This window comes from Oculina patagonica, chromosome 12, assembly GCF_052425735.1.
Source record: "Oculina patagonica isolate OP01 chromosome 12, crgOcupat, whole genome shotgun sequence".
Taxonomy (NCBI): domain Eukaryota; kingdom Metazoa; phylum Cnidaria; class Anthozoa; order Scleractinia; family Oculinidae; genus Oculina; species Oculina patagonica.
In genome coordinates this window covers 910,575-936,320 of record NC_135769.1, presented here as the reverse complement: position 1 = coordinate 936,320, position 25,746 = coordinate 910,575, and the positions used below count along the sequence as shown (strand labels likewise).

The 25,746-nt window shown below is 36.7% G+C and overlaps 1 protein-coding gene across 4 annotated transcripts; it reads left to right on the top strand.

Annotated features, from left to right (window-relative positions):
* Nucleotides 1-5,951: 5,951 nt before the first annotated feature.
* Nucleotides 5,952-25,505, top strand: LOC144633095 (uncharacterized). 4 transcript variants are annotated; one of them, XM_078491879.1, is made up of 10 exons: nucleotides 5,952-6,139; nucleotides 7,448-7,499; nucleotides 14,694-14,740; nucleotides 15,454-15,482; nucleotides 15,806-16,051; nucleotides 17,217-17,332; nucleotides 19,932-20,096; nucleotides 20,382-20,429; nucleotides 20,758-20,808; nucleotides 21,097-25,505. In XM_078491879.1, exons 3-10 carry the CDS (start codon nucleotides 14,709-14,711, stop codon nucleotides 23,539-23,541), a joined length of 3,132 nt encoding a protein of 1,043 aa, XP_078348005.1. In that variant the 5' UTR covers nucleotides 5,952-6,139; nucleotides 7,448-7,499; nucleotides 14,694-14,708; the 3' UTR covers nucleotides 23,542-25,505. The 4 variants fall into 4 exon arrangements, with proteins under 4 accessions (XP_078348005.1, XP_078348008.1, XP_078348006.1 ...); XM_078491882.1 differs by lacking the exon at nucleotides 7,448-7,499; XM_078491880.1 differs by lacking the exons at nucleotides 5,952-6,139; nucleotides 7,448-7,499 and adding an exon at nucleotides 9,735-9,847.
* Nucleotides 25,506-25,746: the final 241 nt, after the last annotated feature.

Genomic DNA, 25,746 nt, shown 5'->3' with positions numbered 1-25,746 from the left:
ATAAAAACTCGGCTTGTTTAAAAGCACTGTATCCAAAATTTTGAAAAAGAGTATAAGAAGTTTTTTTTATTTTGAACCTAGGGTTGAGTTAGGGTTGGTTTTTCAGCCTTGTGTCAGTTGTTAAGATAAGGAGCAAATATAATATTTTATTATATTTGATCATAAGTTTCATGCATTTTATAAATAAAATACTATGAAACGCTCCGCTTGTAATCCAGCGCAAAAATTCAGTTGTTAAGATAAGGAGCAAATATAATATTTTATTATATTTGATCATAAGTTTCATGCATTTTATAAATAAAATACTATGAAACGCTCCGCTTGTAATCCAGCGCAAAAATTCAGTTTTAGATCAAGCGCAAAAATTCAGCACTGGAAGTAGTATGTACTAAATCTCTGTGGCAAAAATTTTTGCCTCAGAGTGTAGTACATTACTACTGACGTCAGTCTCGTGTTTTTTTTTTCGGTCAAACGCGCCTAATATGTATAATATGGTACATCAATGATTTTCGCCGGCTACTTAAAAACGATTTTAAAATGACAGTCAAATCCAAGAGTCAGAGGGGCGGGGGAGAGGGTGGAATCTACAGTGTCTTAGGTTGGAAAACTTTGATGGAACCCACGGAACATTTTTAATCTTCCTTCAAAATGAAAAACATATTACAGTAATCATGCATATTGTCAAAAAAAAACTTACATGACTTACAGTGAACACTTTTAACTTGAGAGAGGGCCAACGGACAATACAAAGAACCGGATCTTGGTGGACCTGATTAGCAAATTGTATAAATACGAACAAATTAAAAAAAAAAAAGAAACCGAAAGGCTGACCGTACCTACGGTAGATAGCCTCCCACGCAGTCGTTCTTAGGGGCGATCGTGTTTCACTCCTCCCCACTAAGAACGACTGCGTGGGAGGCTATACGGTAGAGGGATTGAACTTGAATATTATCTTCCAATATTCCATCAGGCACGGCCTGACTTCATCAGGAAATGATGAAGTCAGGCCGTGCTCGAAGAAATATTGGAAGAAAATATACAAGTTCAATCCCTCTACCGTACGGTCAGTTTTCTTTTCTTTCTTTTTTTTTTTTTTTTTAATTTTTGACTTACAATGTATAATAAAGCTTACCATTCTTAATCTCGGTACCAGACCTCCAATGTGACAAGCAGGAGGGCATTTTGCGTGCGCATGCGTCGATATGGGCTAGTGCGCACGACAGAGAAGTTCTGCTATCGATTGTTTACATATTTTTCACAATTTATGGCCTAATTTTCAGCTCAAAATAAAAGGTGTTTTAAGTTTTATTTGCTGTATACGATACTAAGAGTCCTTGCTTTATCTTCTGACAACAACCAGCATACTTTGGTGTCGGCGTGCCGTTTATCTGATCGACTTTGGCTATGTGTATTAAACATTGCGCGTGGACAAAATGGCGACCGAATGTCGAGAACCGTAATACCTTGCCCATGTTTTTAATAGCTGGGAGATCTAAACGGACAAAGCGCTACGGCTACTTAGTACTAAAATATAAAACAGCAGTTTTAACTATACGATGTTATAATCAAGTATCCCGGGTTTGAGCGAGTGGTCATGATTTTGTTCAGATTTTTCATAAAACTGCAATTTCATCGTTCTTACGATGCAAAAATCTCAAAATCTAACCTTGATCTCCAGCGTCTACCGATGATAGATGGAGCCTGAAGTACTTGAACTATCGTCTAATGCTGCGAAGGTAGCGTTAAAAAATGGTCTATTGTGGTAATTTTTAGCATTCTTTAACGTACGTTCTCGCTGGTTTATTCTAACAGAGAAACTATCGTTTGTGATTATTTCCTTAAACTTAAGCATTGGTCAAAATAACTTCACATTTCGATGTACCACAATTATTCCGTTGAACAAGAAAAGAATTACTGAGATCGGTCTTAATTTTAAAGTGTTATGGTAATTCTTTGCTGGTAGACTATTTGTTTACATTTTACTATGTTAATTAGTACATTTTTGGCTCCTTTAACAAAATCTAGCCTTGATCACCAGTCAAAAAATAGCATGAAACAAACAAGCGATATATATATTTTTCAGAAACGTTCTAATAACTGCTGCATAAAATGTCTTAAGAAATAATTTTTAACTATAAACAATGTTATTTTCAAATTTTCATTTCAACGTTTGTTTCTTTAAGATTGATGTTCGTTCTGTTATAACGACTGTTTTACTTATGTGTCGCCTAAATGTGATTCTGTGTCGCCTAAATGTGTCCAGGAAACCCTGTTTGCCAGTCGAGGGCAAGTTGGCCTTGCTTTAGAGTCATCAATGAGCTGCATTATCATGTGCAGAACACCCAAACATGTCTTTCCCCTCAGGGAAAACCCTTTTCTTTGGTGGCTGTCCCTTTAGGCAAAAAATCTCCCGACAAGCTATAATATTGCTCGCACTCTGCTTGTATTACAGCAATTGATTTGATATGAAGTTTTGATCTTAATATATCACACTCCAGCACACGAATAAATGTTTTCCTCTTTTTACGGCCTGTTTGATTTCTGTCGGTGAAGGCTTTCCTACCTGTCCCACATATTTTCCCATTATTTTCAACAACGATCCCGAAGCAGGCCAGAAAATCTGCTTTATAAGAGCCTTGGTACACACAAAACACTTTTTTTTAGCGAAATTTACGTCTATATTAAATTATGTGACGATAAACAGTACAAAAAACAAAGTTTGAATCTTCCGCGCCATTTTTATTCCCAAGATCACGCGGTCTTTGTACAGCGGTTGCACGCATGCGCCCGCAAAATGCCCTCCTGCTAATGTGACACAGAAATCGAAACGTTCTGAACGAGTTCACTCATGCATGTCCTTATCGATAGAGTTTGTCACGCTTCGCGTGTCACGCTCTTGCCAATTTTAAAATACAACTTTTGACCTCGACCGGCGGGGAATAATAATAAAAAAAAATGATTTCTTAGTGGGTGGACCCGACGAGATAATATTTTGCTCAAGGCCATGGCGTACGAACCGAGCGCAGCGAGGTCTGTGCCAAATGACCGAGCACCAATAAGTATTTAATCATAGTCTTAATTGAGCTTCGTTCTGTTAGAAATTTTATAAAATGTCTCGGCAGCGAGTATTCTGAATTGTTCGCGCTAGTTGACTTGTTGATTCGCCCACACCGGTCTGCACGTGGTACGGTTTTCTTTTGAATTACTAGCCTGCGAACAGGCTTTCCGGAGTGATCGGAGCGCCAGCGACGGTCAGAAAATGCCAATCACCAGTCAGGATAGTTTTGGGATATGTTTCAGCTGACATAAATTCTCTCCTATTTTATAAGCCGTTTCCAAAAACAAAATAAAACAAAAACAAAGGCGATGGTTGAAGTGTAGCCCTGAATGTAAATAAGTAACCTCCGCCCCTTCCCCTCCTACCATTAAAGTCCACGTGGTATTTTCCTTAAGCATAAAAGTCATTAAATTAAAATATTAGAGAGATCGACTGTGGGGCCGTAGCTAGCAAGAGGAAAGACGAGGCACTTGACTTGTCTAGATTTTAACTAAAAAATTAGAAACAAAATACGTTTAAAAATAAGTGGAGAAGTGGTAGCAAGTCAAATACTCGGAAAAAAGATTTTCCGAGTTCCCCAACGGGAGTCGAACCCATGACGAACCCGTTGGGGAACTCGGAAAATCTTTTTTCCGAGTATTTGACTTGCGACCACTTCTCCACTTATTTTCACTTTAATCCAAGTCACCACTTATCATGTATTCACAAAATACGTTTAGTTGGGAAATAGTCCCCATTTGAACGAGGTTGATTGTTTTGAAGAAATACCTGATATAAAATGCTAAAAATAGTGTTTTGGATCTTCTAGATTTAAACATTTTCTGGGAGAGAATGCCCCCAAGCCCCCAAGGCGGCTCAAGCCTTCACCGTTCGCATCTTTTGTCTCGTCTATGTCATAAGTCTGGCTACGGTCGTGTACTGAAGTTCGTTTCCAATGACGGAACGAGAATTGATGACTGCATTGTTTTAGACAACAGGAAGTAACAAAAACCAGTCGACCTTATCGCCTGATGAAGACTAGCAGTATGCAGTCGAAACGTTGCGATCTCCATCACACGTGACTACGTCGTGAGACAAACGAAATAATACTTTATTATTGTACTCTACCACGATGAATAACCACAACATTTTTTATGAATTTTAAGCATGTTGAGCAGTTTATACTCCAAATCCTCCACACTACTATGTGAATTTCGACACTTTGAAACTGTCCTTTGAGCGACGGTAACTGCACATGTATAACGTTTGGAATACAAAATCCTAAAAGCCAGGGAGCTCAGTTGTGTTTTTTAAACTCAAATAGCCAGGCCAGCAGGCCTTTAGCGGAATTAACTTTTCAAAATGGGAAATTTATCCAGGGACTGGTTAACGTCTTTTAGGTGATAAAGTCATGTGACTTGCTCACAACTGCGGCAACGAGTGTGGAACTTAGCACTATTCAAATTTATTTTTTAACTTTCATGTTCGAATAACTGTAGCTAAAACTCTTAGCACTCACTCTCTTGATAAGGATATTAAACATGTTAAGTGTTGGCACTATGAAACATCAGTTGAATTCTCGCGGTCTATAAACATTCTAAACCATACGTGCTTTGAATTATAATTCAAGTCCATCATGTGACACCAGCGTCGAAATTTTGTCACGCGCACAATTTTTAAGGTCATTGCCCTGTATTGCATTGCGCATCCTTACTGCGCAGAATTTTACGCGTAATTAGCGCGCGCGCGCGCACACACATCAACAAAATGGCGGCTTTTTTCTATGCAGCTTAGTCCGCGAGAGAAGTTAATTGTCACTTTCTCCTAAACGAGCCTGCTGACCTATCAATTTTTTCTCATATTTTAGGTGTAGCGATCAAAATCTTTCTGTAAAATGAAAACAGATCAATTCATGTGTTTGAAAAATAAATTATCGTTAAAAACGTGTACTTTGCTAGTATTTGCAGAGGAATTTTAAAGGAATTATATGGAATATACAAGGTCTTCCTGCTCCTAAACGAATCTGGTGACCCCCCTTTTTTATTTCAAAATTTAAGTTCCCTTAAAGTAATAAACCAGTAGGCCAAGTTTGGTTTAAAAATTGTGTTCAGTTCTATTTCAGGGCAATGACCTTAAAATGCAAATTAGTGAATCAAGACATTTCTACAGCGATGTTATTTTAACCAGTGTTCGAAACAGATTTGCCTCTTAAGGTGATTACCTCTTATTTTTAAGAACAAAACCCAAAATATGACTTAAGAATAAGACGCGTGAAGAGTGCACTTTCAAACGTTTAAAAGGCTCCATTGTTTACAGGAATAAAAAACCTTTCAAAACGTGTAAGTTCGAAATTTATAATTTAACTGACAAACCTGAATGGGGGCTGCGTTGCCTAGCTTCACAAAGTAAGAAGTGGGCAGATATTGCACCTGGGAGTTCGTTCACAACCACTCTAGACCTTCTTAAAAAATCCTCTTCAAAAAGACTACAAGTGCACGTGAAGTTCAAGTAGAATTAAGGTAATATACTGTTTTGTTATGTGCCTTTCAATATAGAAGACATATGGGCGCCATACTCGAGTAAAAAAACAGCTGTTTAGCTTCCCACCCGTTCAGGATTCTTGACAGGTTGAAATTTATTTGCCATTTGCGATATCGTGTTTCTTCATTTGCGTCGCGTGTTTGTAAACCAGCTAGCTTGCCTGAAAAGAAAAATTATTCATACCAATTCAAAATAAAAGCTTTTAACACGACGTTTTTTTAAGGCAACTACCTAGTAAGGGATAAAAAAAAATATTTTGAAATTTAAATAATTATTATATCATCATTTTTTATAAAAACACCCTTAAATTTCCACAGTCGTTTGCTGAACATTCAGCACTGGTTACTTTAAGTTGACGATTTTTAATTTTAGAACGCTCGGAATAAGGTGGAATTACTTTCCGTTTTAATCAAGGTAGCTATAGTTACCGAACTGTCCCCTGAAACTCCCATCTCGTTAAAACTGACTTCACCTGTATTATTACCGATCGCTCAGCACCCACTCAGTTCGCCACTGCACAAATAAATACAGCGTAAGTCACAGCTAATAACACGTAAAACGGTAAGTAAGTGATATAATTTTTCAATTTTCGTTTGAAGAAAGGGACATCGTAAGGTATTGAATGGACTTTCCCACCAAAAATCCCAAGGGTAGCCAAAAGCTATTTTACGTGCTTGAGAATGTCACCGTTTATTCACCAAGTGCGTTTAGGGTTGCTCGAAACAGACAACAGTAATTGTTCTAGTCGTGCTTATACAATTATCGGCCTTCTGCGTCTTTGCAATTTGTTTTAATAAGCTGGCTGTGACAGTAACAGCAGACAAGCTAAAGCATCGGTGAGACAGACAAGTACTGGATGCTAAAGTGGCTGCGAGCATCTTTGTTTGATTTCCATTTGCCATACCTGTTTGAGCAAAAGCTTAAATAACTAAACTGCGTTTCAGAAATTGTACAGCCATACTAAAATAACAAGCTGAAGTGAAGTCATATTAGAAATTAGAACACGATGTGGGGTGGTTTTCAAATTAAACATGGAGTGATGTTGGAATAAATTAAAATCGAATTTGTTTGGTCTAGCACGAAAGCATAACAACTCAAGTTTACTTGGCACTAAAACGAGAAAATGAGTGTTTTCCCGGAAAAAGAAAATATTTAGATATTGACAGGTGTATTTTTCTAGCAATAAAATTTTATTTTATAGTTTTCCCGACAATCATCAAAAGTCTTTACATAACAAGTTTAAATTCAGTGCAGTATAGGTCTTTAGGGTTCAGTTCCAAACAATTTAAAACCTGCAAATAACGAGTGATGATCTCAACGAGACTGTTTTTGTACTAACGGCTGCAAAAATTAACATTCAGATACACAAAGGCTTAAATTTAAGGCTATTTAACATGCAAAAAGAAAATCCCGCCCTTTCAGCCCGTATCCTTCTGCGGCACAAACGAAGTAAATAGCTCGTCACCAATTTTATTTTTTTCATTGAAACTGTACATATTGACCAATTTAGATCCCAGCACCTTAAAAGAACACGGTTTCTTTTAGCCTTATGAAGTGATATGTCAATTGTCGTAAAAAAATGACGGCCACTTTCCCACTATCTTAAATTAAAAATGGTTAAGTAATATAAAATAACAGTTTGCATTAAAACTATGATCTTATTAGGTTTTCATGTTTCTTGTACGAATGAAAATTTGACAATCATAACATTTGCATGATGAAATAAGAGGGGTATTCTTTGTATTGTCGTTGATATCGTGTGTTCGCCAAGCGATGTAGAACACATACTTCTTAGTTGGCAAGACGTTGGTCTGCCTCCAGTCAGTTGGAATTTTTAACCATGTTAATATTTACAATATTTTGTTTCAGTGTTTGTTAACGTTGACCCTGAAAAGCCCTGTTGGGGGAGTGGTCAATTAGGGTATGTATTTATTTATTTATTTATTTATTTATTTATTACGTTAAGTTTGTTTAAGAATTTCTCATTAGAGAAGCAGATGGGAAGCCTTCAAACGTACCATTCAGTTTATTTTGCTCGTTGACGTTAACCTAGGAGGATGGATTGTTCTGTTTATGTCAAGGTTGTTAAAACTAGTGATGGCACTTTATTGTAAAGTGGCGTCTTGAAAACTTTAACCCAAATTTTTCAAGTTTGTCATTCTGCCTCTCGATCGTACCAATGAACGATCATTGTTTCTTTTGTTATATTTTTACCTCTTGAGTGTTTCATTTTTACCTTAATAAACGTTTGTGAGGTTTCCTTTTTTCCGTTTGTGAATCACAAAAAAATTCTCAGAATACCGTGTCATAGCCCCTTTAATTTGTAAGAAAAAGTAACCACGAAGAAAAGCATTATGACAATTAGCCATGATCCAAAGTTTTCGAGTTTCGTTTGGCCGTATTTCAATAGCCAGGATGGCAAAGTTACTTGTCCTCTTTTCATTGTGCTGACATTTTCCAAGCTTTTTTTGCAAATAATACATACAAAATTTATTTTCCCGCTGTGAATTGATGTCTGGGTGATATCAGTTAGTCATTCATGTAGCAGGCGAGAGACGTTTGGCTCTTACAGTCTTAAAAAATCCTACTTTTCAACAGCATAATCTTAGGGGAAAGCTAGAAGATAGATCTTGTGGGTGGGACACTCAACACTTGAAACCGTTTATCAACTCCCAGTACCGTGGCAAGCACTGTCATTTAATCTTTGTGTTTTAGTTATAGCGCTGACACCAGCCAGTAAATTTTTGAGAAAATAGTCCCGTTCTTCAGCGACAAGGTTATATCGAAATAGTATCAAAAAATAAACGTAACATCAAGTTGAGCGACAGTCATACTTATGTAATTGAGATATATTACAAATATTTGCCGACGCCCTCAGAATATAGTTTTAATATATATGGAAATGTTTCCGGAAATTGTATTTAAAATATATTTCCGCTCTCTATCTTAGAAAACAGTTTCTGCCGATCCGCCAAGAACTCCGTCACCAGAATAGTAAAAATAAGTTGAATTTTATAAATAAATGAAACCTATCTTGCCTACAAAATGTGTTTATATATTCAATACCATACAGAATAAGTGCATATCGCTGCCTCGTCACGTGCTCCCGCTAGCGGGTTGAATGTGAAAGCGACTGTATTTTAAATAAACATCATTTTTAAGTTGCGTTTTTCGAATTCGCGTTTCGGAGTGATTTATGATCATTTACAATGTGTCATCTCATAAAGGATTGAAAAGCAAGCAATCACCAAGAAACAATATCACGAAACAGGCAAATACTATCTTGTAATAATGAATGATGTTTCCTCAAGATCTATGAATTAACATCTGTTCGTTAAGATAAAAAAAAAAGTAATAATAAAAATAAACCACAGCGATTTGAGCAAAAAGTAATTTCCATCTCAGGGTTTACTCGTTCTAACGTTGTATTTAAAAGTAGTGTATTCAATTAGTATTCACCCTGTTAGTCAAAATTTATATGCAAGTTTTGAAGGAAGAACGCGTTGCTTGGCAGTACGGAGGGAGAAAACAGCTTAAGTCTTTTGTCTGTCTTTCAGCTCAATAATATATTACTTTTTCACGTGAGTCGTTCAAGTTATAAATTTATTTCATTTTTTATGAGTGCTTATATCTTTTTGAGTGCCTTTCCATAGAAATGTAAATACTCATTCGATACTCATTCTTTATACCAGTGCAACTTATTGAACATGGGATTTTTGTTAGTCATGTTCAATGATATCAATTCATTGCTGATATATTGATACCCAATGCGAAGCAAATTTCACTATGAAATGAAATAAGATCCGAAATTCCTTTTCCTCTTTTTTACGAGTTTTTCATACAGAATAAACTATCATATTTCAATTTAGTTTCTGTAGTTTCGTAGCTAAGGAAGTTTTAGGAACATCAGGGCATTTTTTGTAGTGGAAATGTCTGTCTACAGTTATAACAAACATTTTTTTACAGACTATGTACAAGTGTTAGTGTAAGCTTTAAATATGGTATCAGCAGACCTAGGATTCGTAAATTAAGTTTTGTTTTCTAATCTAAGTGTATGTAGGTATTGAGTTATCTGTATTTTTCTATTTGTGCTCGTCCCTTAGCAACCTATATGTCTCTTAAAACTTGCATTAGATCACAATCTTCTTTGCGTCGGCTCAGTCAGTTTACAGTCACAAGGAAATCGTACGCAGTCAAACTGTTAAACTGAACCGCTCGGTTAACACCATCAACAAAAGCTCGTACTGAACAACTTAGGACAGAGGAGAGGTTGGTACTAAAAAATACAGTTCTTTACATGGTTTGAGTTTAAACCTAAAACAATACTACATATTGAGCAATTCTCAGGAAACAAAGCAAGTGAACTTTGAGCAGTCGCCAAATACGGTTAACAAATTGCGTATCTACCTTGTTGGTACTTTAAAGCTGAGGTTTTGGCTACATTGGCACACAAGTCAAACTATCGGCGAATTGGCAGTCAGGGAAAAGCCGCGTTTATATTTGCTTAAGCAAATCGGAGGATTTTATATTTAAGGTACGCTCAGTGAATTAACATGCAGACATCCATTTTGTTTTTAGTTCAGTGTGTTACTAACTGAGCGAGTATTAGTTTACAATGTTCTTATTCACCTCTCATTTGTGTGGCGTAATAATATTAGTTAACAGAAAGATCAAAATAAATCCAATTTTATTTGGTTTGTTCAGTGAAGCTTTGAAATTAATTAAAAATGGTTACTCGGTGTTATTCGTTAAGCTTTTGACGGCACTTCGGTTTGTATGTTATTCTCAGTGAAAAAAAAAAAAAAATTGCGACCAGCTTCCCTGTGCTTAGACTAAAAAAAGAATATGTCGGCTATTGATCAAAGTGAGTAGGCTTTGAGAGTTTTTCGCTTGGCTTTACTATTTTATTGACTTGGCGGCGTGGTCAGCGTGAAGGCGATAATTTCAAAACCAAGCTTCCATCAAGTGCTAAACTACTGTGAAGTAAGCAGTATCAACTGATTTTTACCTTATAAGGATTTTCAAATGTTCAAAGTTTGACCGGAAGTCAATGTCAATTTTTTGGCAGAATTTCGTCGTTTTATTTCGCCCTTAGCGAATGCCTTCTCGTAACGCCCAACACTTATGCGCTTTCGGCGTCCTTTGCCGCCTCTCGCGCGCTCTCATCGAATTGAACGCGCTCAATTTTTCTTAAAAGTCGTCGTGAGTTTTCCCTTATTTGGCTCACGTTCAATGAGAGTAGAAGAAAACACTAGTGCAACCGTCCATCCTTCAACGCTCCACGACTCACGAAAATTCATAAACACAAACGTTTTATTTACAATGCGCAGATAACAATAAGATTCAAATTTTGCTTTTAACATTATCACTTAGTTTAAAACAGAAGCCAAAATGTTACATTATTATTTCTCAATTTTTCCTCTATTGTTTGAGTAAACAAGCGGTGAGCATATTTTATTCTAACGTTCATAAAGCCTCCATTGTTAGCTTGTGTTAAAATTCCTTTTTAAATGCTAAGTTTGAAATTCATCAACTTAGCGCAAATGCGAGTGAGATCTCCGTTGCTTAGCTGCACCAAGACGAACAGGTTTGCCTGGTGAAAGAATTAATTTCTCATCAAACGATTACGAAGGGCAAGCACAAAAGAATATGTTATTCGTTGTTCTCAGCGAGGTTTTCAAACCAAAAATTAAAATTCCTAATCACGACTCAAGAAAGATTAATTTCAAGAAGACTTTAAAGCTTACTCATCACTGTTCTTGTTCGGCTCCTTTCAGTAAAAAAGTTAATGTTAATATTTGTAATCAGTTTGAGTTACATGCCAGTAAAGTACACTTTTTGTCATAAACTTTCAAAATTACTACAGAACGGAAAATATTAGCTTTTTAACCAGCTAAAAAGGGATTTCAACACTTTGGATTTTCAAGATATGCGATAGTCAAAATATTTACACGAAAGAAAGAAGGGTAAAGTGGCTTAATAAAATAGTTATATTATGCAAATATTAAAAGTACGTGTCACAATTTGTCAGCTTGCAAAAAATACTTTAAATCATGCTGTTCATATGTTCAAATTGGTAGTTTTATTTACCGTTATATATAGCTTTTTAAGAAACATACGATGATTCTTGTTCCAATCTGTATGTTGATTTCTGACTCTACACCGTAACCATAACAACCAAGGTGTCCCTTTAAACTTTTATCTCGTTAACTTGCTTCATCCTCACCGGTCGTTTCCCAATCGTTTGTCCGTTTTGCCAGTTTCCTAAAAATAATTGGTTGACGAGGAACCTAATAAATAAGGGTAGGTTTTCAAGATCAGTGACGTAGCGTTCTAAATATCACTAACACCTGCAAGAGAGGTAAATAAGCTAGTTATCTCTCTTCTCTGTCAAGTGTCAGCATCGTTTGTCCAAACGGTTTTAAAACAAAAATTAAATTTCTTATTCATTCTCCAAAATTACATATCAAATGCTACGTGGATAATGTTTTATTTTTACTTAAATGTATTTTCAGTTATAATATAAATGAAAGTTTTTTGTTCAGATATTAATATTATTTTCTTTTACCTGTCAAATTAAATCACCACTGAAAATCAAATCACCTTGAATGTCAACCACGAGGTTTTATTTCTTCTTTAATTTTTCTGCGTGCAAATTTTTTTTCACTTGGAAAAAAAGGAGTGGAAAACAACATGAAATGTGGGCGTGTGGTAGGGTGGAAGAGGAGATTGGTTGTGGCTGGCAGAACCAAAACAGTGCTTTAAAGACTCTCTTATTCGATTTGTTTGCTTCTGCATCTCAAGTAATGTTTCCTAAAACGCCAGTTCCTGACAGTTTTGTAACAAAGCTGTTGGAAAGGTTTTTTAAAAAGCCAGAGGATCAATAGCTTTGCAGTTATTATTATTGCATTAACGGCAAAGGAGTGATCATGGTATTCATGTTATTGCACCCGTTCTCATCTTAAGCCTACTTCCAAAACTAAAATAATTACAAGAATAAATATGTTAGGATCAATTTAAATGAAAAGATGAAAAACAGTGGAATATTTTATTATCTTTTAATTTAATTTCAGTGGATAAACCGAAAAACATTAAGTAATGGGAAGTGTTGTAACACTATTTATGGGTTAGAGACTGTTGTGAGTGTTTTGTTGACAAATACACGCACGCGCTGGCCGCACAATGAACGAGAAATTTTCAATACTGCACGAGGCGTAGCCGAGTGCAGTATTGAAAATTTTGAGTTCATTGTGAGGCCAGCAAGTGCGTGTATTTGTCAACAAAACACGAACGAACAGACTCTAACCCTTTTAATATACAATCTGAGTACACTGCATCGAACTGCAAGCGATCATCGACTTAACGAACTTCAAACAACAAACTTAATGTTTAAAAATAAGAAGTGTAGTAGTACATAATTACACGGGATTACATCAATAATATAAAAATCACAAATTAGCCGTACAGAAATAAAACTTAAAATGGTTCATAAAATCGTTCATCAGCTGTGGTCGTTCATAAATACAGTCAGCGAGAAGCTTGTTCAATGCAAGTCGATGGCTTTCACAATCAAGCAACTACAAGCAAGCCAATCGCACACAAAAATGTATTTATTGAGCTGCAGTTTACCTTTGAACATGAAAGCGCTTCAAGTTGTTATCCTCTTCGATTTTGTTTGGTATTGGATCGTTGATAATTTGAGGAATATAATTTTCTTCCACTTCTACAAGCTTTGAAGCTGAAGACACCTTCAATAATGCACGATTTTCGTGCATTATTGTCAATACTGCACTGTCTGAGTTTGCTGACGACAGGTAAAGCAAAATCACGTGATCTATTTTAACCAATTGCGCGCGTGGATTTTGGACAGTGAACGAAGATTGTATATTAAAGTGTAACACTATATTATTCGTTCGACTAGCGCCGCATGTGTCAATGAATGAATTTTTATTTCAGAGTTTGGAAAAAAGCAAACCGTCTTTCCGAAACGTTTGAATTTTTAAAATTTAAAAGATAAAAATTCAGATTATCTGTCTGACACGCGATATGCCTTAATTTCCCCGCTGTTACAAAAACAAAGAGAACTAGTCAAAATATCTTTCTTTCAATTTCTTCTAAAGATTGCAAATAAATATTAAAACTGACAACCGTTTACAAATTAGACTTGTTTGAAAATTACACCATAACGAAGAAGACGTTTATGTTCTTATACTATGTTCTTCAGTTATTTTACCTTTATTATAAAAATAGTGCAAAATATTCCTCCACGTTTTGTTTATTCCTGTTATGTTAATACGCTGAACCTTTTTTGTTTTGAAATTGGATAATTTTAATGTAAAACTGAAAAACCCCGAGGAAATTTCATTATCTTTTAAAGTCAGTGGATAACTGAAACTGAAGAGAATATGTAATGGAGTTAAGCATACCGTCCTTCTAAAATGTTTGCCTTTTGAAACATTTTAGAGATAAAGGTTTAAAACAAAGAACAAATAAATAAAACATGTAAAAACTGTTCTCTACAGGCGGTATGAATTAGCAGCAGTTGCATTGGTTACGTAGCAACTGCGTTACCACTCAAGAACTGCTCGTAACATCGGCAGCAAAATATCAAATACGAAATTTCTATGTATCTGAATTAAAACGGAACGTTTACAATGTACTGTGTTTCAGTTTAACTGATTTTAATTTTAACGTGACCGTCTTATCACCAGGTTTTCATGGCAACCGATTCGTTTCAGAAGCTCACACACTTTAATTGATGGTGTTAAATAAAAACCAACCATGATCAAGCACAAGTTTCTGTCAGCATTGTTTCAAAACCAACCATGATCAAGCAGAAGTTTCTGTTGTCGGCATTGTTTCATAGTAATAATATATGCTTTTGTTCTTTACCTTCGCACTCTAAGATGTGAGCGCTTGAAACACGAACACTTCCTATTTCCTAAGTCTATATGCATAGATAGAGGCAGCATTGTTAAGATGTAAAGGTACTGCGATGGACTTGCATCCCGTCCAGCAACTTCACGATATTGAAACTATACATGTGCACTTGTGTGTTAAAATATATTATTCGTTCGACTAGCGCCGCGTGTCAATGAATGAATTTTTTTTTCAGAGTTTGATTGTTGAAATGGACGAACCTGAGAGGCATCCAAAGCGACGGTAAGTCTTTGCTTACTATCGATACGTTATAGGTATTTTTTTCAAAAAAAAAAAAACATTTAAAGTGTTATAAGCAAATTCGATTCTGATGCGATATTTCGTCTTCACAACGACGACTAGTTCGGGGATAATTATATTCCATTATTCTTTAGAGAAGACAATACTGCTATCACAAAGCCGCGTTATTAATGTCGTCTGAAAATTTAATTTTGCTTTCAATCGTGTCTCGAACATTTTTGTAGAAAATAAAAGACAAGATTTAGGTTAAATAATGTTGATTGGAACCAGATATTAATTATTAATATGCAATGGACTGTTCAATGTCTCAAGTACAACAGAATTCAAATCCCCCTCTTTGGTGTTTGTTATATACATTGTCAATAATTTTTATTCAATCCAAATCGTTATTTCGTTCAACCTGGTCGAATCCCCGATCTAATGACGATCTGAATGATCATTGGTTATAAAACTGAAAAAAGGGAAAGAGTTATTTCCGTGGGTTATTTTTAGTGTAAGGTTTTAATCATTTTAATAAATCCTCTGGGAATGTGTGGTATTTAAATTAATCTTACTCCTTTTTAATAGCTGCGTTTTATTTTTAGAAGGACTCTTCTAAAGGGTGACAAAAGGTTTCCTCGATTATTTTTAGACTCGCGTTTGTTTTCTTATCCATTCCTTTTAGTTTTCTAAGACTTTTGTCTTTTTTTTTTCAGGAAAATCTATGAATCGCCTCAACCAGCTGGTATGTTACTTGACTATGAAATAACTGGAGCTATTCCTGTTCAGCGACAAACCTGTGCATAGCTTAGGAGGATTAAGCTCATTAATTCGTTTTTGCTTTTTTTCGTTTTTCTTATTTAATTGTAATAACGTTATCATATTAAAGAGAAAAAAGAAAAAAAAAGCCAAATAGGAGTTTATATTTGTACACATATTAATCTTGTCAGAAGATAAATTGATGTACGTGTATTTTGAGGCTTTTTGGCACCGTTTCTTAGGGTGAATTTCAAACAAAGCATATTAATTCCTAAGGTGCATACATATTTTCATTTTTGTTTTTACTAGGCATGTACACAACATCAAATCAATTTCCAGATGGTTTTGAAGCTCAACAAAGTGATCAAAGTTGTCTTCGCAACTTGCTAAAATCTACAAACCAAGCGGGACTTACGGGCCAAACAAACAACCACAACAGAAGATCTTCAGAAAGTGTAAGCGGCTTTACTCCAAAACAGACCATCGGACGGGATCACACTCATTACAACAAAAGTCACAGAAATGAAGTGAATAACGGAGCTACCGTAACCGTGGGTAAATATTAAATAGATTTAGCCAAGCCTAAAAGCGGAGCTCCCAATGTACTGACCAATTTTAAAAAAATAGAGCACTTGAGCCCGCGATCCAATGTATACCATTATTTGGTCAGCGGCTAACTTAAAAAAAACATTCGTCCTCGATGAGTTCTATATGTGAGCCCGCGATATGGTCAAGTGATACTGGTCAGCGGATACCTTGTTTTGACAGCTGTCAATTGACCATGACATAATGTCCAATATCAAAGATGTAAGCTGGCGTTAACCATAACCTTAAACCGATTTCTGGAGTATGGCCGCCATGTTGGGGCAACTTCGTCGTCGTCGTCGCACGCGCCCGCGAGCTATGCCGCTAGCCATGATGACCATGAAAAACCAAAAGCATGGGTCTGTTAATTTTCTATGGGTATGGGGCTTTGCTCGGGCCGCTGGGAGCTCCGCTATTAGATATTTTTAAAACAATTACACCATTCACTCTTGGTTCATTCACTGTTTTCTATTCGCTGATTGAACACGATCGCGCGCGCGTTGCTCTTAAAAGGGAAAGTTATTCCTAATTGTTGTGCTTAAAATACATTAAATTAGTGGTTTTGATTTGTAATCCTTTAGAGTGTCTACTAAAACAATTAGATTATTCGCCCTCGTTTTTCATGAGCGATTGGTCAACTAGGCTGTGCCTCGTTGACTAATGGCTTATTGAAAACTCGGACTTTCAGTTAAATTACTAAATAGTCAACGATGAGAGGACCAAAAAGATTTACCGATTCCTGTTAATAGACAATAGAAAAAAATATTTTAAGTCATGAAATATACCATTAAGCACAGTTGAAGTTTACATGGAATAATTAATTAAATGATTTAAGGAAGTAACAGAAATATTCATCTATTTTTGCAGAAAGAAATAAAATTGAACAATACGAATTAAAATTGTAACTACATGCAAAAACGCACAATTATATTTCAAATGAAAGAAAACAAGAACTTAGTTCACATACAATAATGAACATCAATAAGAATAGATCGACCACACTCCGACCATAGAAAACAAGAGTTCTCCGCTTAAAGTTTATCAACTTTTAATCGTGTGTATGTGTACGTAATAGACGTTTTTCGGCTGTCTTTCATTCATTTGATGATACTGATTTTCTCTCTCCAATTCATAGTCATGGCATCCGGCTCACGGGCTCCTCTAGCTGAAAGTACTACTTACCAGGCTCCGCGCATGCTCCCAGAAGAACTAAACGAACTGGAAGACATAAACCCCACAAGTCTCGGTCAGGTGAGTGAAGTTTTTAGTTTAGTTAAGTTAAGTTTATTTTCTTTGTCACACAAATTTACATTTACGGAAAAAAAAAAATTTAATAGCAAGAAAAAAAAAGAAACAAAAAACCGTGCGACAGAAGCGGAAACAGGGCAAAGCCCCCCCCCCCCAAAAAAAAAAACGTTGAAAAATTTATGGCGGCTGATATAGACTAAGCTTATTTATATAATAACCTGAATTCTACGCGCGTTTTGATTGGTTCTTACTTATGATCTATCAGAGTACAGACACATGGATGACGTCACGCGGTGGTGTGACTCGCGCGCGTGATTAGAGTTCATAGTCCAGATCAGAGTTGTCGGCAAAGTTTTTCAAACTTGCGGGGCCACAACAAAGCAAAAAGTTCAGCTTAATTACAAATGTCCAGTGAGAAACAATACGCCAAGCATCGTTCACCTTTCGAAGCCTTTAACTGGGCGAAACAAGCTTGAAGAAGACAGTGAATTATTCGAGAAATTATCCGAAATCTTTATGAAAGTTTGACCGATGTTGTGCAATTGGACGACGCCACGGGAAACAAACGAATTGTGGTTGAACGCTTCGGTTATGTTTACAGATTTGAACAACTTTCCAAATCGGAATAAAGGTTAGAGGTTTCATTGACTTTCAATTGACCATTTTTCTTTTTATTTAATTAATCGGATTATAACAGTGCTTCGTGTTAACGAAAACTTAATAGTTAAATCAAAACAACTTAGCTCATCTTTACGGCGGCATTGCTCACACTGAAGTGTGCTGAAGTCTTGTGTTATTATATAAAACAAATAGATTCCATTTTGCCGTGGGTCTGTTCAGTTATAGATCACAGAAGACGTCAAAATGTGGTATGAACATCAGTGACCCACTCGGCTAGCGCCTCGTGGGCCACTTCTCTGTTCATACCACATTTTGACGTCATCTGTGATCTATAACTGAACAGACGCACGGCAAAATGGAATCTATTTGTTAACTAGATAATACTTATTAATGAGATTCTTAAATTGGCGATTGTAGAGCTATTCTTAATTACACTGGGGAGATTTTTCCAATTTTTAACAGTCTTAGGAAAGTATGAGTTCGAAAAATATGACTGGTGGTGGGAAGTATGGGATTACGTGTCGAATAAGAGCAAGTTACAGGATGTAAGAAATTGCCCCAATTTGCATTAGAGCAGTTTTCACTTGAGTGTAATTGCGTTTGCTTTGGTTTTGCATTTTTATGCTTAGTGATTGGCTTAAAAATCTCGCGCCACTTTCTCAGCCAATCAGAACTAAAACCAAAACCAATCGTGACTCGCTCGCGCACGTTTTCCCGCGCTTCGTGCCAGCTACATGTATTTGCTTCGAGTTTTGATTGGTTCACTAGGTTGTCTGGGTCCTTTGTGATTGGCCAGAGTAATTACTTTGGTTTTGGTTTTACGACACTCAATTGAAAACTGCTCTAACTAGTCCGGTCTTATATTTAATTTATTCCTTTTAAGCAAACAAACACAAATCCCATTACTTCTTCTCCAGTATGACAGTTTACTCCATACACCAAACGAAAAGTGTCTTTTACTCCTTTTAGTTCTTCTTGCTTCCGATAGTTATACATTTGCCAGAAACTTTTGGTAAATCACCACACATTCTTCAATTACATGATGGTTTCTGTTACTGTCGTAACATGTCGACTTGAAGATGAAGTTAGTGACATTGCCAGGAGAAATAAGGAGATTGGAAATTGTTGGAAATGTCCTTGTCACTCAACACCAGCGTTAAGTTCCTGTTTTGATTTGTCTGTTGTCTGTCGCTCTTTTGGCTGAAGCGAACAAATAATAATAATAATAATAATAATAAACGAATTACAGTGGCCCTCGACATATTACAAAGGTCCTAAAAAGAAAAATAATAACAATAAAAAATAAATACATCATAAAAAGAATAAGTTAAAATCTATTAATTATGACGTAAAAATAATCGTTATAGACTGCTAAAAAACCACTGCATCAGTAGAATTAAAAATATTTAAGAGAAATAAAAACTTGTGCAATTCAATTCATAGTAGAAAAAGTGCTCTAATTCCTCTATCAATATTATGCGTTAAAAAGTTAAAATAGTTTTTAAAAGGTTACATTCTTATGTGAGCTGAATGTCATAATGTACTTAGATACAAATTAGTGACCTTCAGATTTGACTACGAGTACAAGATAGAGTGCAAGTACGACTCTGGATTTTCGAGACAGTTGTGTCCCCAAACTATAACTCTTTTCTGTTACTAACTAACACATAACGTTTGGGATAAGATTGATGTGATAAGTGATAATATGAGGCGGAAGAATTTGGTTTGAAAACTCGCACTCGTACTAAATCTCGTACTCGTAGTCCAATCTGATGGTCACTATTATCATTGAGAAAACAACAACAACACTAAAACCTCTGCACGGTCATGCAATAAAAACCATCTATAAAATTATCTAAAAAATAATGGTATAATATCCATAAGAATTATCCAATTGAAAGAAACTTGAAAGGTATTTAAGTGTCTGTTGTCCTCATTAAAAGATAAGCAAAATAACTACTAACGCATTGACACCTTCTAGGCATTAAGAAAGGAGCTCCAAACACGTGCAGAAGCAATTCAGAAGGTTTTGTCGAAACACATGTTTAAAGTGAGAAGCAAAATGGGTCAACTGGAGAGAGAAAACAAGGAACTTCGACAGTATGCGTGCAGTCTGGATAAAACACTTCGGGATGTTATGAAGAAGGTGCACAATTCAAGCTAACTTAACTCAAAATAATAACAGTTTATTTAACAAAATTCTTTTGAAGTGGAAGTGACTCAAGGAAGGTTTAATTTCTTTACACCGACAAGTCCACAAGTACGATCTTTCTAAACTAGAACACGACATACTAATGATTACTGTTTTTTCCAAAAAGCTCGCACAAAAAGTACAAAAAAGGAACTATTATCGCGGATGACTGAACACCCGCTCTACCAATGCAATCTAAGTATTAGGGATGCATGTTTTACACCTTTCCTTTTCCCATAGAAAACTGCGAAGATGATGTCACGTGAAACACAAGTCAACATGGCTTTGGTAAGCTTACTTTTTCAGTACATGGTTATTGTTTTTTGGTCTCGATCCCTCAGTGCCTATTTAGTTTACCTTTTTCGGGGATGGCATGGGACATAGGTCTACCCATGGCCAGGGAGTATCTTCTTTACTCTGCTTAATGTCCTTAATCGTTGTCTGTACCTACGCTTTTATTTACTAGGAGCGCTGGTTTGTGATCAGCTATTTAAGTAAGTTAGATAAGAATAGATATCTTTATTCGGATTGTGTTCGTTATTTTTGCTTAACTGAACTGAACTGAACTGCCATTCTATAGATCGATATTGAACTTCGCTGTATTTTTCACCTTCAGGAGAAGAATGATCTGAAAGTGTCACGTGGAACTCAAGTCAATATGAGAGTCGTAAGTGGTATTGTGTTTAAATACTGAAGTTGGTTTTTAAACATTTTAAAAATGATTATTATACTATCTTTTGCAGATAAAACATAAACTTTAATTTTCTTTTTGACAAAGTGAGAAAGCTTAGAAATCCTTAATTCTCGCCAAAACACGTTCTCGTTTGATCTTATCACAGTATAAACTGATGGAGTCATATTTCCATTTTAGTCTTAAGAAAACAACAATGCTACTTAAAAGAAATTTTAAACAGCTAAAACCATTTATCGTCCCTATTTTCCTATTCCTTGTTAGATTTTCAGGCCTGTGTTACCGAATCGTAAAGATGCAGCTATTCCAAGATTCCTTACTTTACCGAGCTTTCACCAGGATGGATCTGGGAAAAGTCAGTTTGTGTACCTGCCGGCCAACCGAGAAATCTCTGGTTCAAGCAATGTTTCTAACGAAGTCAACGAAACATCTGTTAGAGACCACTTCCATCAGAATTCCAACGACAAAAGCCTTCCTGGCCAAAAAATGATGGAAAGCGGTTCCAATCCGCAAGCCTCAACTTCTCAAATAGAAGGAATACCAAAACGTACCATATCTGCTTATCAAAACGTATCCTCCAGAAATATAATAACCCAGGAAGACGAAAGATGGATTTCCAAATCCACCGACCAGGCAAACAATCACCCAAGGATAGACAGCGTTTTCAGTCAAGCTTCTGGGTTGCAGATTGAAGAGAAAACAAGCTCATCATCTTCTTATTGTGAAGTACCCTTTGGATCAGTGGCCTCAAAGAAAATCACAGCTCAGAAGGACGAATTATGGGCTTCCAAACCCACGGAAAGTGTAAGCCGTCACACAAGCACAGACAAAGTCTCCAGCCAAACTGCCAAAACTCCAATAGCAGAAAGAACAAGCTTAATATCTGCTTATTGTAACCCATCCTTTGGCACAATGGTTTCAAAAGAGACCTCAACCAAGAACGACGAAGTATTGTTTCCCAAATCCACAAAACGGGTACACAACGAAGCCTTTTACAGGTCATCTTATTCCGTGGTTACAACAAATACTTCTGCACCATCTGTTTCTGAAGTTGAAACTGAAAGAGCAAAGTTAGTAAGTCAGCTTCCTAAAGGCCCTCAGAAGTTACCAGGTGCTTTGGGTGATAAAACTTGTTTGATCTCAAACGCTTCACCGCCAAATAAATGCTCAAAACCTGACATAACGAGCACCGTCCCACAGATAAGAGAAAATGAATATTGTAATCCTAAAGATAATCTGCAAAATGTCCCTTCTGGTCATTCGTCTTCGATGAAAGTGTACTTAACGGTTGATGACCCCGTAAGACCCGGATCAGATAGTGGCCCATTCAGTATCCAAAGGTTACTTAGCAACAACAAGCCAACAAAAGAATCTCAAGTCACGAACGCGCCGTCAAGTCTTCCGTCCCAACGGGAAAGCAACCTAAATAAGCATGAACATCTGTCTGGTGTCTCTTCTTCGTCACTGAAAGGTGACTTTGTGAGAGCTAACGACACCGTAAAACCCACTCCAATCAATATACCCTCTAGTCGTTCGTCCCTTCAGGGGTGTGTCCAAAGTTCATCTCCATTGAGTACATCTTCTGGCAACACTTCATCTCGAGTTTCGACGGCTGGTGGACATATTTTACATTCTTTAGCTGCACCATTAAATGGATCCTTGGAACACGAAAAGTCTGGCATACATCCTGCTCCTCTGAAAACCACATCTTCCAACATCTCACAGGCCGTCGATAAACGCAATGAATTTCGCCAAAATGCAGTATCTTCCAATGAATCATCAACCAAAAACATCCGTACAAATACCTTGATTCGACAGAATTCTGGTAATGCACATCAATCAAAGTCACAAATAGACTTTCAGTCACGTGTGTCGAAACTGTCTCATGAAAAGACTCCGCAAAAGAAAAAACCTCCTGTGGCCACTGTGCAGGCTATGACATCCTTTTCAAATTCACTGCATGTAAGTAGTTCAGTTCCTTCTCCTGAACGATTTAACGGAGGCAGAAATGATTCAAGACCACCTAAAAACGGACGTAACTCAACCGAAGTAACCAGAAACACTCAACAGTGGCGTCACAAAGATCCAACGGTCCAAAAGAAACGCAAAGATTATAACGTGAGGGCCATGCATTTCCCGGGATCCACCCCTCCGCTATTCACACCCTCTCAAGATAGCGACCTTCAAACATTTGTTAGTTACTTAACTGACTCAGAACCCCCCAACGCAGGATCTGTTATGAAACAACAAACATTTGAAGCCTCTTTCGATATAGGGCAAGAAAGTTTGTTTGAAAGGCATCTGACTTATTATGATAGCCTTGAAGCTCAACAGGAAATAGAAATATTTCAAAATCAGTCAAAGAGAGTTTGGACCCTCCAACCAGGTGACAACTGGAAGAATGACGATCACAGTAGAATGGGAACGTACGACAGTGCTGGTATTTACCCAGATGCCACTACAGGAGAACTTCTTTCGAGTTTTGATGATAACATTTTGCAAAGCCAGTCGTATTTCTCAAATGGTCATTCACCTGCAGATGCACAGTACACGACAAATGGATTTATACCGAATGGTGCGCATTACAATCCGCAGAACGGGTTGCATCTTGAGCATTGTCCTATGAGTCAAGTGAACCAACATAAAAATCAGCAATCTCATCTGCACCACAGCAAACAAAGAGGGCGACCACCGTATAAACAACGATAAATTAATCTGTAATAATCTACCTGGCATAAGCAGGGACGGAACATGAATATCGATATCTTACAGTGGAGTCAATGACAAACTAATTTCGACACTTCGCGTGTTTCACCATCGATAAATGCATTACCATTTGTCACATTGTTGGTGGAAATCCTGGAGTAAGGCAACATGCACGGTTGGCAGCAGGCAAAAAGGGATGCGGTTGTCGAGTGCGGAAAAATCATGGCGATAATTGACCCTCGCGAAGCAACAATATTGATTCAACAAAAGCCAAACGTGACTCTGGATCGGAATTAAAACAAGGTCATATTCATGGAAAGAGAGAACTTATCAAACTAAGCCAAACGTCCAATTATAATTATGAATATACTGAATCTTTTTAGTTTCGGAACACATGAAAAGTCTTAAAAGGGGGAAGAGACAGCGGGTGAGGTTGATTTCTTCGGATAAGGAAGAATTGCGATCCGAGGACAAACGTAACGTTATAGAAGAGTTTTACAATTGTAAAACCTTTTCCCTTTGCCACATTTGTTTCCGGCAATGCAGTATGCTAATGAAAAAAACATGCAAAATACCTAACTGGAAAAAGCGCAAGCAGAGACCGAAAACCATGTTCTTAACAGGTTTGTTGCCTTGCCAACCCCTCGTAAAATATTTAATAAGATGTTTGACGTATTAAAAAAACAAGGGTCGGTTAATCGAAGGGGTGCTAAGTAAACAAACAATATGACTCAGAGTTCTTAATATATGTATTATTGCGTGTGAGGGCTAGTAAAGGGTAAACAATGCTCGCAAAATTGGGAATAATGCTCTTCGGCGTCAGCCCTGAAAATAAACTATTGTTTAACTGAAGGTACAGTTAAATGCCGAGGTTTGGAACCTCTAATGGAAACGAAAATGGGTTCGAAAAAAGGGGGTATAATTGCAGTGCTCCACTGAGGGAATGGAAACGACTTTTGGTTCGAGTTATTGGGAGGTTCGACAGATCAAAGGTTTCGAAAATTGGGGTTGCCCTGTCTGTCGTTTGTGATTAATTATGCCACGAGAAAGAGATAGCTCGGTTCCACATCCCATTTATTCATCCCCTCTCTTGCACACTACGAGGTCGTGGAATTAAGAATTCATCATGAAAAAAGAACGTTTAATATAACTATCGAAACTATATAAACATATTTCGCCATTCAGCGACATGTCTTGCTACAAAAAGCTGTTTGTTAAAAACATCACACAATACTATAGTGATGTCACACATCGGATTCAGATAATCCCCGATGTGAATCGACATAGGTAGGGCTCTGCAATCCCATGGACGTTAAGTAACGTCATTAACTATATTACGTTTTTGATTAATTATTGAAGCGTACAGCCTCAGTATTTAACCATTTTAGGAAATTATGCTTGGAAATAACACCACATTATCTTACGTCCCGTTCAAATATCTTCAGTTAAACGAAAAGGTCCAGTGTTTAGTAATCCTAGCTGAAAGGCGCAGGTTTTGAAATAACAACCTGCCTTAACACTTGCGCAATAGGACTCGCAAGTTCACCAAGTTGGCTCGGCTAAAAGTTCATTTTTATGAACAGGGTTTGGCTTCTTCAGCGCTACCGATCAGTGTATATGCTTGGCCAGGGCACTGGGTTTGGTATAAACAAGGCGATTATTGGTCCTTTCAAGTTTCCTTATAACATAATACCTTACAATTATTAAAAAAATATATTCTTTCGATTTTGCATTGAATTCCCTTCAAGACAATTTTTGCACAAAAAACAGAAGCGACTAACTAGTTTGAAAACATTTATTTCAAATGGTTGTAATATATCAAAAGCAATAAAATTATATTTTTAGCTATATGTAGCTAATGTCTTGACACCATTTCACAATTATGGAAGTCATCGTTCAATTAAGAAATGTTAATAGAAACCGGCTTTACTTGAATGGATCAATAACTTTATTTGATTGTCTGAGTCCCGGAGGATTCTCCCAATAGATAGTGGACTATACTGGGAGGCTCCGACCGACCGACCGAGAGTCCACAGCGGTCAAACGACAGAAATATGCAAAAAATAAGAAAAGTACTGCAAAGATAAGGTTTTAATTTTCACAGTTCAAAGTTCGATACATAACCGGTATCCTAAGGGTTTACTAAGTTTTTGGAGCTTCACTAAAAAAGTTCTACGTGTTTGAAAATAGCGATATGCGGACTTGTCG